Raw genomic sequence first — 16,543 nt, forward strand, 5'->3', positions numbered from 1 at the left:
AAAGAGGTGTAACTTGTCTTTTTGTTCTATTTATTGGTTAAAAATTGTACATAGTTTTTTTTAAACCGTTTTGAAAAGGTATTAGTACTCTGCAGAGTACTAGTTTACGCAGCACAGCGCCACCATTGCCACCACTGATGGTACTAGGGTATGGTATCATGGTCAGGACAGACCACGAGTTTTAGGAGCTCTTCCAGCATTTATATTTTAACCAGTTTGGGTATGACTAGTGTACAATCTCCGGGGGGGGGGGATTAATTGCCACACTATTTGGACCAAGGTACCACGATCTGTGTCACCACTAATAAATATATCCTCGGAGGGGACGGGTACTCCGGTGGATACTAAAATGACGATAACTCTCAATACTCTCTTCCTATCCCTACCAGGGTTCGCAAAATATAATCTAATACAGTCGTAGAAAATAACTCACTTTTATTACCAATGTCAACTCCAATGTCAATTAGCTGAATTCTGAAAGCGAACTAACTTTAAAAGCGTATATACAGAAAAGAGATAAGGTCACCTCGTTCACCATCACGTGACGCCGTGGGGCAATATAATCAACAGGTAACCCAAAATTGAATTTGCTTTACTCGTAAATTATATTTCAATGGCTTGATTTCGTTATCCCATGAAAAGACTAAAATAGAGCTTCAGTACAAATTGATTCCCTCTTACGAAGCTATTAAATTGAAAACAGGCTAGTCTGTACGAGAGTTTAACGGCTAGATAAAATTATTTTACAGGTAAATCTATGTATAAGACAGGGGACATTTATCTGATAATAACAAGAGCTAAGAGCTCATATGGCACTTGTGATGAGGCCGGACGAGCCAAGAGCCCATATGGTATGAGCTCTAGCAAAATTCTAAGAATCAGTAGATTGATTTAAAACGAAAATGGAGGCTTAATGCCGGTCGGGATTTAAAATAAGAACTCTGAGTCACGAGGTCCTTCTAAATATCAAAATTCATTAAGATCCGATCACCCAATCGTAAATTATAAATACCTCATTTTTTCTACTTTTTCCTCTCTCTTCAGCCCCCCAGATGGTCTAATTGGGGAAAACGACTTTATCAAGTCAATTTGTGCAGCTCCCTGACGCACCTACCAATTTCCATCGTCCAAGCACGTCCAGAAGCACCAAACTCGCCAAATCACTGAGCCCCGCCCCCTAACCCCCCCAAAGAGAGTGGATCCAGTACGGTTACGTCAATAACATATCTACGACATTTGCTTATTCTCCCCACTAAGTTTCATCTCGATTTCTCTACTCTAAGCATTTTCCAAAATTTCCGGTTTCCCCTCCAACTCCCCTCAATGGCAACAGATCTGGTCGGGATTTGAAATAAGAGCTCTGAGCCATGATTTACTTCTAAATGTCAAATTTCATTAAGATCCGGTCACCCATTCTTAAGTTAAAAATTCCTCAATTTTTTTAATTTTTCAAAATCAACACCCCCCAGCTCCTCCAAAGTGAAGATATCCGTTCCAATTATGTCAATCACGTATCTATAACTTGTGCTTATTCTTCCCATCGAGTTTCATCCCGATCTCTCCACTCTAAGCGTTTTCCAAGATTTCTGGTTTCCCCCTCCAACTCCCTATGTCCCCGGATCCGATTCGAATTGAAAATGGAGCATCTGAGACATAAGATTCTTCGATGTATCAAGTTTCATTAAGATACGATCACCCATTCGTAAGACAAAGATACCTCAATTTGCACGTTTTCCAGGGATTCCGATTTCCTCCTCCAACTCCCCCCAATGTCACAGGATCTGGTCGGAATTTAAAATTAGAGTTAAAGCACAACATACTTCTAAATATCAAATTTCATTAAGATCTGGTCACCCTTTCGTAAGTTACAAATACCTCAATTTTCAAAATTTCCCAACCCCCCCCCCAAAAAAAAAACTCCACCAAAGAGAGCAGATCCGGTCCGGTTATGTCAGTCACGTATCTTAAACAGGTTTCTATTCTTCCCATCCAGTTTCATCCTGATCTCACCGCTTTAAGTATTTTCTACGATTTCCGGCCCCCCCAACTGCTTCCCTCCCCCGAATTACTCTTGATCCGGTTGAGATTTAAAACAAGAGATTTGGTTTACGAGGTCCTTCTAAATATGAAGTTTTATGAAGATCTGATCACTCTTTCGTAAGTTAAAAATACGTCATTTTTTCTTATTTTTCGGAATTAGCCCCCCCCCCATAGAGCGGATCCGTTCCAATTATGTAAATCACGTATGTAAGGCTTCTGCTTATTTTTCCCACCAAGTTTCATCCCGATCCCTCCAATCTAAGCGTTTTCCATGACTTTACGTTCCCCTACCCCAAAATCCCCCCAATGTCACTAGATCCGGTCGGGATTTAAAATAATAGCTTTGAGACACGATATCCTTCTAAATATCAAATTTCATTGAGATCCGATCACCCGTTCATAAGTTAAAAATACCTCATTTTTTCTAATTTTTCAGAATCAACCCCCCCCCCCTCTCAACTATCCCAAAGAGAGCAGATCCGTTCCGGTTATGTCAATCATGTATCTAGGACTTGTGCTTATTTTTTTCACCAAGTTTCATCCCGACCCCTCCACTCTAAGTGTTTTCTAAGTTTTAGGTTTTCCCCTCCCAACTCTCCCCCCCAATGTCACCAGATCCGGTCGGGATTTAAAATAAGAGCTCTGAGACACGATATCCTTCTAAATATCAAATTTCATTGAGATCTGATCACCTGTTCGTAAGTTAAAAATACCTCATTTTTTCTAATTTTTCAGAATTAACCCCCTCCCCCCCAACTACCCCGAAGAGAGCGGATACGTTCTGGTTATGTCAATCATGTATCTAGGACTTGTGTTTATTTTTCTCACCAAATTTCATCCCGATCCCTCCACTCTAAGTGTTTTCCAAGTTTTAGATTTCCCCCTCCCAACCCCCCAACCCCCCAATGTCACCAGATCCGGTCGGGATTTAAAATAAGAGCTCTGAGACATGATATCCTTCTAAATATCAAATTTCATTGAGATCCAATCACCTGTTCGTAAGTTAAAAATACCTTATTTTTTCTAATTTTTCAGAATTATCCCCCCCCCCCCAACTACCCCAAAGAGAGCGGATCCGTTCAGGAATATCAATCATGTATCTAGGACTTGTGTTTATTTTTCCCACCAAATTTCATCCGGATCCCTCCACTCTAAGTGTTTACCAAGTTTTAGATTTCCCCCTCCCAACTCCCCCCCCCCTCCAATGTCAGATCCGGTCGGGATTTAAAATAAGAGCTCTAAGACACGATATACCTCTGAATATCAAATTTCATTGAGATCCGATCACCCGTTCGACAGTAGCATACAGTCCATAGTTAAGTACTACTGGGCAGTTTTGTTGATGCCTAATTAAAACTAAACCAAAACTAAACAAAACTGCAACAAAATGGTGTCGAAACTGCACCTTTATAGTGATTTTATAGTGATTTTTTCAGTTTCATGCGCTTTTACCAGAAGAGAGTTCCGTGCATTATAAAACCAGGAATGGAATACGAGATTCGTGTTCTACCTATCACTTTGGAGGAAAATCCTCCTCCCCCAAAATTTAACCTCCTGCTTTCTCCACCTACCGAAAAATATATAAAGTATTTAAGAACATCGCTTTAATGTGCACTCAGTCAAATCTTGGGCATAAAATCTGTCCATTACTTGCTAGTTATTTTGAATACTATTCTGGGTAATAGGTATTATACCAAATCAATGTGGACAAACGCGTACACAGAGAAAATTAACCCCTCCTCCAGCATCCAAGGTGTATCAGTGATTTCCCTCATATTTTCCTATATTTGAAAAAAATATCAATTTAATTTATCGTCATTTTTAATACCACTTATAGAATTGAGGGCACACATTGTCTAATATACGCTAAATGCATTGTCCTTGAAAAAAACTGAAGTTTCTAATGAACAAAAATTATTGTTTCGCAACGTATAGCTTGAAAACTGATTCAAATAAACAGACTCTAGAAATTTCTCTATATTTGTAGACGTCTGTAAGATTAGCGCTTTACTGAAAATACAAAAAACTGACGGAAAGAAACAGGATTAGTAGCAGAAAAGTCATTAATCAGCCAGCAGATCTAAAAAAAACTCAAGCAAGCTCACTTTCCATCAGATTCCATTCCTGAATGAGTTTAAAATGACAATTCTTCCTCACTTGTTTTTTTTTTTTCAAAAGACCTTGTTAAACTTTTGGTTATTGTAGGCCTAGGGAAAATGGCGGTAAAGTATTTGGACAGTGTAAAGTTGGAAAACAATTCTTACTTCCTAATATGTAGAATAATTGTACCTAATACATTAGGCATGCAGACCCGCTATAATTTACCCCCCTCCCCTCTCACGTGCTAAACATATTGGCCAAATTTGTTTCTAAGTATTATATTCTTATCATACTTAGGCATATTTCATTAGGATTAAGCGTCAGAAAAACAGGTTCTACTTAGATGAAGAGTATTAGGTCAGGGTTAAGTCATACAAGTACCAGGCGTTAGTTTTAAAGAGATCTGCAAAAACAAAGAGAGAGACAGAAATCTCAAGATGGAAAAAAAAAAAAACAAGACTACGTCCAGTAGAAGGAAAAAGACAAAACTAAAGTAACGCAGTTATTCCACCAGTATAAAACAAGGTGTCTTCACATAAATATATATACATATATATATATATATATATATATATATATATATATATATATATATATATATATATATATATATATATATATATATATATATATATATATATATATATATATATATATATATATATATATATATATATATATATATATATATATATATATATATATATATATATATATATATATATATATATATATATAGTTGTCACTACTGTGGTTGAGCACCACAGATACTAAATAGAGTAGTTTCAATAAGAACAATAAAGCAAATGGCTGGCCAGTTGGGCTTTAGAACTTTAAGAAATCTATAAATATAGAGAAATGTCATTGTTTGTTTATTTGATCCAGTTTTGCATTTATGTGTCGCAAGACAATAATTTTTGTTAATTTTTAAACAGAAGTTTCGGTTCTTAAGTTATAAGCAAATTTCCATTGAAACTGGCAGGAATCGGGGTCCATATTAAATACAGACGCAAACATTTTAAATTTTCAGAAAAATACTCTAATTAAGCCATAAGAGACATAGTCTGACCCATCTTACTTTTTAATAAGGTACAAAGAAAAAAATCGTAGTTCCCATCAGAACGAAGTGATGGAAACGAAGTCCCTTTCTGCTACTTGGTATAGTGAAGGCCCATTACGATGGCTATTGGCCAAAGTTTCTTACGTTTTTACTCGCACGAAGCGAGGGCCCTCAAAGCGCGCAAAGTGAGCAGCATGCTAGACAAACGGCCCATGAAGCGAGCTCTTTGGACTAGTCTACTTCAATAAAAGGACAATATGGAGTCAAATTTGATAAAATGACACTAAATATTAAGCAGAACCACCACTCGAGCGAAGCAATAGCCATTTACAAGGGCCAATGACCAAGGATTCTTACAAGTTTACCCACGTGAAGCGTGGGCCGTCGTAACAAGCTAAGTAGTCTTTTTGTAAGACTAAGACCCCAAGAAGCAGGTTCTATTGTCTAGTTACTTCTGTCCACTTGAGATAAATGAATCGATTAATTATTTATCCTAAAGTCTATTACGACATGGCTAATAAATGTGACAAGATACAAAAAAACATCCGACATAATCGATTTTTTCACGAAGAAAATAGAAAACCATAATGGCTATTATAATCGTTCCCTATTATACCTACCGCTACTTTACCAAGCCGCCATATTTTTCGAGCTCTCTCAAAATCCCTAATTTAACAAATTGTCCATCAGTCCTTTGAAAATCCCTACTTTTTATTATAGTTTTCCTAATTTGATGAAATGAGTTTTGATCATGGCTCTTTTAGTTCTCAACAAAATGGGAGTTGGGCCAGATCTTCAGTAAGTTCACCGCATATGATGTGTGAAGTAAGCACGTTAATTCAACTAAAGCCTTCTGAGAAATCTCCTTTTCTCAAGTGGCAGTAAGTTCTTTCCTGATGTCAAAAATTCTTGTCATAAATCTCACATGATGTGCGAGTAAACACCTTCATTAAGTCAAAGCCTTCTGAAAAATCATCATCTTTTCTCAAGTGGCAGTAAATACTTCCCTGATGCCAAAAATTCTTGTGACATGCCAAATGTTTCGCGAGTGAGCACATGCACTAAGGCAAAGCCTTCCGAGAAATCTCCTTCTTTTCCTAAGGAACAATAACTTCTTATATCAAAAATTCTCTTTTACTCTTCCCATACCCCTTCATTTTTAAAAGCTTTTAAAAATATCGTAGCTTGGTGTTTTATAGCGGGAAATACTTCCGTAGTGAAACTAAAATTCACAAATATTTTGAGAGGGGAAGGAGTTATTTGACAAATAACTTTACAACAGCTACGGACTAGATTTAGTGTTTCCAGACATTCTATATGACACAAATAATGTTGATACTCATCGGCATTGTCAGTGGTGTGAATGCATCGAAAAATGGAGCTTAAAAGTAAATAAGTAAAAGAGCTACAGAGAACTAGAACTGGTAATCGACATTAACAAATACCACCCTTGTCAGAAATGCAGTTTCACCATTTATCAATGCCCCCTGAAATATATTGCAGCTATTGCACAGAATTACCCCATTCGTGTCCTGAAAGCTGTGACTAGTGAGACTCGAGTATCTATCCCACATATAACAACAGAAGTCTCTTACCATGTTTTTTCACTCAAGCTGACATAGCTTACACAATGCCGAGGCGTTGAGAGGATTGTTTGACGTAGACGAGACGCAGCTTGACAAAATCTTTCTATCTCTAAAAAAGATTAGAATTTTAACATGCCAAATAGTAATTCAGTTTATTATGAAAAAGGGAAACAGTTTGAATAGACAAGGGACACATAATCCTGATAATAGCGAATTTTCCGACATAAAAATAGCATGTCATAACTTCTGTAGCTTCGACTAATTTGATTATGGTATCTTTAAGCATTATCTTATCCCCTCTCCACCCCCACCCCTCTTTTGTTCTTTTGCCATTAATTGTACAAAATTCATTATTAGGTTTTAGACAGGAAATTCTCGAATGTTATATTTTGCCATCTATATGTTTTTTTTTGTTTTTTTTTTATCTTTTTTACATTTTATTTATTTCCTGTTTGACTAATTTTTAACATTTGTCTTGTTATTGTTTCTGTTTCTTTCCTTTTTCTCTTTTTTTGACATAAAAAGTGAATTTGACTCTGTTAGAGCTTCTGTTAGTCTCTTAAAAAAAAAGCATATAATCTATATATATAAAAATAAGTTGTCTGTGGATCTGTGGATCTATGGATCAGGTGACGTCATGTTTGTTCGCATATGACGTCTGAATTATTTCACACTAATACAAAAGAAGAAAAAAACTAAAAAAGGTAAAAACTACAAAAAAAACTAAAAAGAAAAAAAAACTAAAAAAGCTAAAAAACTAAAAAAAACTAAAAAAAGGTAAAAATCTAATAACCAAAAAAAAACTGAAAAAAAAAAAAAAGCAAAAACTACAAAAAAAATAAAAACTAATAAAAAAACTAAAAAAGCTAAAAAACTAAAAAAACTAAAAAAAAACTAAAAAAAGGTAAAAAACTAAAAAAACTAAAAACTAAAAAAGAAAAAAACTAAAAAAAGGAAAAAACTGAAAAATAAAAGAGAAAAAGAAAACTAAAAAAATATGAATAAATATATATAAAAATAAGTTGTTTGTGGGTTATGTCTGTCTGTCTGTCTGTCGAGTGACGTCGTGTTTGTCCGCATATGACGTCTGAATTATTTCACACTAATACAAAAGAAGAAAAAAAACTAAAAAAGGTAAAAACTACAAAAAAAAACTAAAAAGAAAAAACTAAAAAAGCTAAAAAACTAAAAAAAACTAAAAAAAGGTAAAAAACTAAAAACTAAAAAAAACTGAAAAAACTAAAAAAAAGGCAAAAACTAAAAAAAACTAAAAACTAATAAAAAAACTAAAAAAGCTAAAAAACTAAAAAAACTAAAAAAACTAAAAAAAGGTAAAAAACAAAAAAAAACTAAAAACTAAAAAAGAAAAAACTAAAAAAAAGGAAAAAACTGAAAAATAAGAGAAAAAGAAAACTAAAAAAATATTAATAAATATAAAAATATAAATATAAATATAATATAAATTAGCAATCAACAAAGCACCGAGACACAAATGACGACCGGGACACAGGGAGTATAAATGACGACCAGGACATAAGTAAAAAAAAAACTAAAAAAACTAAAAAAATGGTAAAAACTACAAAAAAACTAAAAACTAATAAAAAAACTAAAAAATCTAAAAATCTAAATAAACTAAAAAAGAAAAAAAAGAAAAAAGGAAAAAAATAAAGGAGAAAAACAAAACTAAAAAGCGAATGTATATACAGACCGGGACACCGGGATACAAATGACGACCGGGACACAGGGAATATAAATGACGACCGGGACACAGGGACACAACTACAATGGGGACGCCGGGGGGCACAGGGGGATATAAATGACGACCGGGACACCGGGACACAAGGAATATAAATGACGCCCGGGACACTCAAAGAGAAATCACAGACTGGAACACCGGGACACAAATGACGACCGGGACACAGGGAATATAAATGACGACCGGGACACAGGGACATAACTACAAAGGGGACGCCGGGGTGCACAGGGGGATATATAAATGACGATGGCGACTCAGGGAATGGTCGATTAGCAATCACCATCAACAAAGCTCAAGGGCAATCATTAGAATCATGAGGTATAGATCTGAATACGGATTGTTTTCCCATGGACCATTATATGTTGCATGTTCAAGAGTCGGTAAACCTGACAATCTATTTATATGCACAGACAATGGGACAGCAAAGAATGTTGTATATTCGCAAGTTTTACGTAGTTAAAAACATATATATATATATATATATATATATATATATATATATATATATATATATATATATATATATATATATATATATATTCACAGGTGGGACATAGGGACACAACTACAATGGCGCGTAACTAATATGGCGCGTAACGACTTACGCGCGCGGGGGGGGCTTGGGGGGGGGCGCGAAGCGCCCCCACCAACTAGGTGTTGGGGTGGCGCGAAGCGCCACCCCAACAGCTAGTATCTTATAATTCTCATGAAGAACAGCATGGAACTCTTAAGTTACGATAAATTGGATTTTCGGAAAATACACTAATTTTAACATAACTACATTAGTAGCGTTTATTCTTAACGCTTAATGTTATTTTCAGCGTACGCTTTTCTGACTTCAGAAAACCCTCTAATCTTAGAAAAATGGACGTCAGAAGATGAGGACAAGTCAATTTTACTATGGATGGTAAACACGAAACAGTAGGACAAAATAAGCACAAAAGGGAAACATTTTTAGGTCCTTGTATTCTTACTAAATTAAAATAGATAATGTTCAGCCTGGCAGTAAAAAACGCATGGAGATGGCTTTAAATAAGTCTGTTTATCTTTGTTGACGCAAGTATTGAAGCCGAGGCATTGTGCAATTATTATAATTATGCCCAGCATAAAGATCTAAGAATAACCATATATCGTTGCACCCAAAACGAAAAACTACCTCAAGTTTTCATAGTTTTTATGAAGAATGCAAAAGCGAAATTTTATTATGAGAAGAGAAATAGGCTTTTGAGGTTTTTTGCAGGAATAATTCGTTGTTTAAGAACTTATATGGGATAATATCAGCAAAAATTGCAGTTTAATGCTGAATGACATAGTTGAACATAGACTATAAGAATGACATAGACTATAAGAATGACATAGACTATAAGGATCTTTAGACAATTTTCGCATCAACAAGGTGTGCGTAGCAAAGGTGCCGATCTCCTGATGCTCTACCCTCGGTTGGGAGTGCTATGCTTGGTTGGAGGCAAATCATCCGACGATCCCCGTGCTTTTCTTTAGATTGCTCTAGATAACCATTTGAACCTTGGTGGACCTCTAGCTTATCTTCAACGGAATCATCACTATCCCTTGCCTCAGACCAATCAACTATCATCACGAAGACTCAAACAGCAATCCTTCACTTGAGAGTCCAGCAGGCGAACCATTCACCCAGGAAGGATCTGACTCAAGGCTCTTCACACAGAAAAGACAATTTGTTCAGATGTGTATGCAGGATGCCTAATAACAACAGAAAACCATTTCTTTGACAGTTTGAATAAGAAGGGCCAGAAATTTGTGGAAATTTAAGACATCGGGGGCCCAGGACCTAAGTACCCCCCCCCCCCCTCTACGCCTGCTTACTTCCATGATTCTGTCAACACGTCTGTGTATTTGTGCAGGTCCATCTCTTGAAGGAATAATAGAATTATTAAAGCTAGAAACGTAAACTTTTTTTCCCAAAATGATTTTGAAACCCCATGTATTGTTGTATTGTAAACTATAAAATTTTAACAATTGTCACAGAAAAAGAAAAGCTTATGAAATGACATCGTTCGAGGTTCGAAGGCCAAAACTGCCAACCAGAGTGAATTCGGAGGCAGAATATAAGAAGGCAACAAAAAAGAGACAAAGCCCCGGGTTTTATAGATTAAACGAATTTTAGTAGAAAGAGTGTGGGCAAATTACAAAAGAGGAGACAGGCACTAATATCGACAAAAAAACCCTTAACAACATCTAGTATTTGGTATTTCTTAGTATTTTTCAGTGTAATAAGGCAAAGTTAGTGTAAGTAGTACAAATTAGCAAAATCAGTGTAGCGATAAGTGTCTGATCTCATTTTCTAAAAAAAAAAGAAATTACAAAGATTGAAAAAAAAAACCAGAAATATGAAACATTAGGTGACGTTGATGATTTTTTTGACACTAGCGGCAGTTTCCACCCTTATAAGTTGCCCAGACTCTTGGGTTTAGAATACAAAACCATGCATGGTAATTTTTTCTTAGAAAGGGAGTTTAATATTTCGTATCCTAATCAAGGCTTGTCTTTCCTAATTCGTATGAAGTAAATGCGCCTTTGTAAATATGGTCAGTAGATAACAATTCACTGGAGGAAAATAGTTCCTTTTCCATCAAAACAATGTGCAATACACCCTTAAGTTTTGGGGCAGAACAATCATAATTGATTTAACTTCCTTTCCCTACATAATTGGCAAGTCAAATATCTGCATTCCTCCTTCTCTTCACCCCGCCTATTAGCATTCATTATGTAAAGTTAATTTTTAGTAATTTTGAACAATTTATTTATGTAGTCTATAGTTTGATCGTTTTTATTATTTTACTTTTATTTTCTATTGTTTTTTTTATTACTTCGCTTGCAGCTAGTTTCAAGATTTGTTTATTGGTCTTGGTTGTTTCTGTTTCTTTTTTTTTCTTCGTCTTCTTTTTTTTATTTACTCGAAATAAGATAACGAATTCGGCTCTCTTAAAGCTAGTGATTAACTTTTTGAAACAAGTATTACTTTTTTTAACCTAGTAAAGAGTGAACCACGGCTCCTAGATGCCAAATTCGACAAAGAGGTCTTTAAGGAAGCTATGTATCGACAAATATATTCCATGTAACACTACTTTAAAAATAGTAATTTTCCTTCAGACTCAACTGAAAAGTAACTTATAATTATTGGCAGAACTTTAAATAAAGAAATTGATTGTAGAAATCTGGTTTTCAACAAGTCATCTAGATCTAACCATGCCATCTAGGTCTTGCTTCGTATCATTAGTACGTAGCACCTGCTTTAAGTATGATCATCCAAGTTGATTATAAGAATTCCAGAACGTAAAATAAATAAACTAATAACATAAAATTAAAAAAAACTTAAAAATAAAAAAAATTGATCATAAAAACCCGGTTTCAAATGAGCCACCTAGATTATTACAAGATTAGAAAAACATAAAATAAAGAAATTGATAAAGTAAAATAAAGATAAAAAGTAAATACAAAGAAATTGATCGTAAAACTCAGTTTTGAACAAGCCATCTAGATCCATACACGTTCTCTGTTTCGGTCCATTAATGCATAAGACCGGTTTTAAGTATGATCATTCAAATTGATTACAAGATAAGCAAAATGTAAAATAAAGACATTGACAACGCAAATTAAAGAAAAAATTAAAAATAAAGAAATTGATCGCAAAAACGCCTCGTTTCTAACGAGTCATCTATATCTACACATATTCTCTGTTTCGTGTCATTAGTACATAAGATACGTCTTAAGTATGATCATCCAAATTGATTACAAGAACAGAAAACATAAAATAAAGAAAATAATAACGTAAAATAAAGAAAAAGAGTAAAAATAAGAAATTGATCACAAAAACACAGTTTTGAACGAGCCATCAAAATCTATACACATTCTTTGTCTCATTAGTAATTAAGATCAGTTTTAAGTATGATCATTCAAATTGATTAAGAGATTAGTAAAACGTAAAATAAAGATATTGACCACGTAGAACAGAGAAAAAAAAAGTAAAAATAGAGAAATTGATTGTAAACAGCCAATTTCGAACGAGTCATCTAGATCCATAAGTTCTCTATGTAGTCTCATTAGTACGTAAGACCAGTTTTTAGCGTTATGATCTGAAATTGATTACAAGATTAGCAAAGACAGTCAATTAGCATGGTGATAGACCCAACACTCCTCTTAAAAGCTAATTTTTAAGAGGAGATTATAAACTAAACTAACTAAAAAACCTAAAAACACAATTTTTCAACTTAAAAAACAATCTTGAATAGTTCACGTTTGAACATTTTATATTAGCTGTATAGGGTGATTGAGTAGGAAGGGCGAGTAGCCACCCTTAAAGGTATGTAATTTCCAAGTATAAATCGATTTTAGTCCACACTAGTAAAGGTATAAGAATTCGAAGGATCTAAAAACGAGCTTTATATTCCATTATAAATTTTTATTTTTATCGTTATAAAACACATAAGATTAAATATTAAAACACAAGTTTTATCTCATAACCACCTTTCCGTTTCATTTCTAGTCTTGTCAAATATCAATTTTTCAAAGTAAAATGGACAAAAAATTAGTGTCTGTACATTTGGAGATAAAGGGCTTTTTTTAATTTCTTTGTATTTTTTCCTAATTTCCGAAATGCAAATTGCAACCAGTTGATTACAAACTTGTTTTATCAAGGATGTCAAAACGTCCTCTTTTAACACCAAAGATGTCCTTATGTAACAAGAGAACGTCAAGTTAACTGTGATGAAAAAAATAAACCTGAAAAATAAGCATTCAGTCAAAAAGAGCAGAGACTAAATCAGATAGAGGTCTGAAGGTCCCCATCCTACGAGCATCGTCATATTGTCAAATTCCATACCATAACAAGTTCATAGCCAAGAACTCACCAAGAACATAGCCAGGAACACAGTCGCTATACCGAGGACGTCACGAAATCCTCTTCTAACGTCCAAGACCTCCTCTTTTAACAAGAGAGCGTCGTGTTAACTGTGAGAAAAAATGCGCATTCAAAAAAAAAAAAAAAAAAAACACACAGGGATTAATTCAGGTAGAGGACTGAAGTTCCCCATCATACCTTCAGCATATGGTTATAGTTCATACCACATTAAGTCATAGCCAGGAAACAGTCCCCCATAGATTTTGCCGGCTGCGAGTCTTCGCAAATTCTAAATATTTTAATTTATTTTTAGTTTATATATTTTTGCATTTTAGTTATATTTAATATTTTAGTTTACATAAATATATATTTAGTTTATATTTCAGATTAGTTTATCTATGATTCAGTCATTTATCTGTCCTACTCTTTTGTTGGTCAGACATTCAGTGGTTTATTGTCTGTGATTTAGCGGGTCATTGTCAGTGATGCAATGTAATATCATGGCCTACTATCCGTTCTCCCGATACAAGGGATAGTGTTGATTTTCATGTAAGTAGAGGCATCTCTTCATGTTTATCTGTTTTGTATAGAGATATACAGAAATGGAATAGCTTAAAAAGTGATATTAAGATTACTAAACACCCCCATATATACAGAAAAACCATTAAGGAACTGATTTTTGTAGAATATGAGTTTTTAAAACTCCAAGACAACCCGGAGGATATCCTCCGGGTTGTCCATTTGAACGCTCAACAGCTAAATTCTTCCCTGGATGATATGCAACTTATATGTAGGAATTCTCACCCTGGAATTATTGGCCTGTGTGAAACTTATTTAAATGAGAAGAACTAGCTACTTGTGGATATACCTGGTTATAAATCAATAGTAATAAATAGAAAGATAACAAAAAAAGGTGGGCTAGGATTTTGTGTATCGTGTAATCTAGCAGCTGTAAGAAGAGATGATCTGTCTACAAATGTTGAACGGGTATTGGAATCTCTGTTCAAAAAATTGACTACTAGCTCCAAAGAAAAAATAATAATTGATGAAATATATAGATCTCCAAGCGGATCCACGAAGCAATTTATGGAAATATTATATAATGTTCTTGGGGAAGTATTGTCTGAAAAGTCACAAATAATTTTAATGGGTGATTTGAACGTTGACATGATGCACACGTCATCGAGTCAGGCTTGTGATGTACTGGTACTAGTAGTCTCGAACCAGGTTAACTCCCTGTATAAATATCCCTAAACGAATTTCGAACCAATCTGCAAACTCAATTGACAATGTGACCTCTTCTATACATTCTGTAAGGAATGAAGTGTTACTATCAGATACATCGGATCATTTCCCAGTGGTAGTTTTACTTCCAATCCCCCGGCTTGCCAGCCGGAATAGCCCCTGATAATAAACCAAGATGCTGATGTACAGCAGCAAACATCAAAAAGCTCAAGGATGACTTATTCACTACGTCAAGGGGGTTCGCGATACCTGAGAGGGTGAGCTTCGAAAATTACAATAAGGTATTTGATTTTTTAATGAAAAAGTAAATGAGAAATTTATTCAACATTGCCGAACACCCCAACCAAGTTTTCTAAAAGATAAACGCCCATAGCCCCATGGACTACAGCTGCAATACTAAAGTCAATAAAGAGGAAACAGAACCTTTGGAAGAAGTATAGGAATAGACCAAGCGATGCTAAATTAGAGGCTTTTAAACTATACCGGAGCATGCTTAAAACGCTGATTCGAAAAGCTAAAATTACATATTTTTCCCGAAAGTTTGCGGATTGCGGCAAAAGTATTCAGAAATCTTGGGATGTAATTAAGGAAGTTACACAACCATCGGCAAGACCGCGAAAGCCTCCTAAATATCTTAATGTTCAGAATCAGCTTTTCTCGGATGAAGACCAAGTGCAACATCAGATGACCAAATTTTGTGCTGGGGTCGCGAAAACAACAGCGTTAGGTGTGATTCCTTCTTCTAGTTCAGGATTTTGGAAGCAGTTTCTTGGTCCTTCCTGTGCAAGGTCGATGGTTCTTGAGTAAGTTACTGAGCAGGAACTGATAATAATAACTTCATCACTAAAAAATTCTTCAGCTGGATTTGACCAAATTCCAGCTAAATTAATTAAACGAATTCTTCCGTCAATTATTACACCACTCTGCCACTTGGTTAACCAGTCATTCAAGCTCGGAATATTCCCTCAGCCTCTCAAGTTGGCATGAGTGATTGCATTATTTAAAGGAGGTGATCAGGAGGACCCGGGGAACTATAGGTCTATGTCTGTTCTGCATGTTTTTTCTAAAATACTTGAAAAGTCTATGCTAAAGCGTCTGCTGAGTTTCCTGGATGCAATGAAGTTTTTTCATCGGCACCAATTTGGCTTTCGGGAGAAGCGCTCAACAGAACACGCATGTAAAACGCTTCTTCATTTTATAAGACAGTCTCTAGACTCCGGCCTTGTCCCTGCGGCAATAGTCCTTGATTTGAAGAAAGCTTTCGACAGCCTTACACACCAGATCTTTCTTGGTAAACTGTCGCATCAGGGTGTTCGCAAAGAAGCTCTTTCCTAGTTTTCTTCATTCCTAACTGGTCAATCCATTGCAGTTGAAGCTTCTGATGAGCATGTTCCAGTTGAATACAGAGTGCCACATGGCACAGTTCTTGGGCCATCCCTTTTCCTTGAATATGTCAACAACCTCTAACGACTATTTAGTAACCCACGATCTAATTTCTATTGTCAATTGTGCCAAAAAGGAGATGCTGAGGTTGGACCCTTGGCTACGCCTGGTCAGCATGAAGAGCTCTTTGCATTCGCCGACGACAGCCCCCTGAAGGCTACAGCACCTGAAGAATCATCCCTTATCCTCAAACTACAACTGATGACAGAAAAAGTATATCAATGATTCGATGTCAATTTATTAGCTTTGAATATAGAAAAATCGTTTCTTCTTATATTCTCCCGCACAGACAAAAGCTGCCCTTCTGTGACAGAGCTTCAAACATCTAGGGGATCCATATCCCGCCGACCTGACTAGTTTGTTCGTTTCATTAGGGTTCTTCTAGATGAAAATCTATCTTTCAAGTGGCATGTTGAGTCAATGAGGTTAAAGGTTTC

General features: G+C 35.3%; 1 protein-coding gene across 4 annotated transcripts in view; it reads right to left on the minus strand.

Moving 5' to 3' along the window:
- Positions 1-16,543, minus strand: part of LOC136026256 (nonsense-mediated mRNA decay factor SMG9-like) — a 104,871-nt gene that overhangs the window by 44,226 nt on the left and 44,102 nt on the right. For all 4 annotated transcript variants that reach the window (XR_010617250.1, XM_065702632.1, XM_065702633.1 and 1 more), the window contains exon 8: positions 6,796-6,895. Coding sequence is in view for 3 of the 4 variants with exons in the window: in XM_065702632.1 (XP_065558704.1) it covers positions 6,796-6,895 (100 nt within the window). In the remaining variant the exon portion in view is untranslated. The remainder of the gene's footprint in view (positions 1-6,795; positions 6,896-16,543) is intronic.

Source organism: Artemia franciscana, chromosome 4 (assembly GCF_032884065.1).
Source record: "Artemia franciscana chromosome 4, ASM3288406v1, whole genome shotgun sequence".
Taxonomy (NCBI): Eukaryota; Metazoa; Arthropoda; class Branchiopoda; order Anostraca; family Artemiidae; genus Artemia; species Artemia franciscana.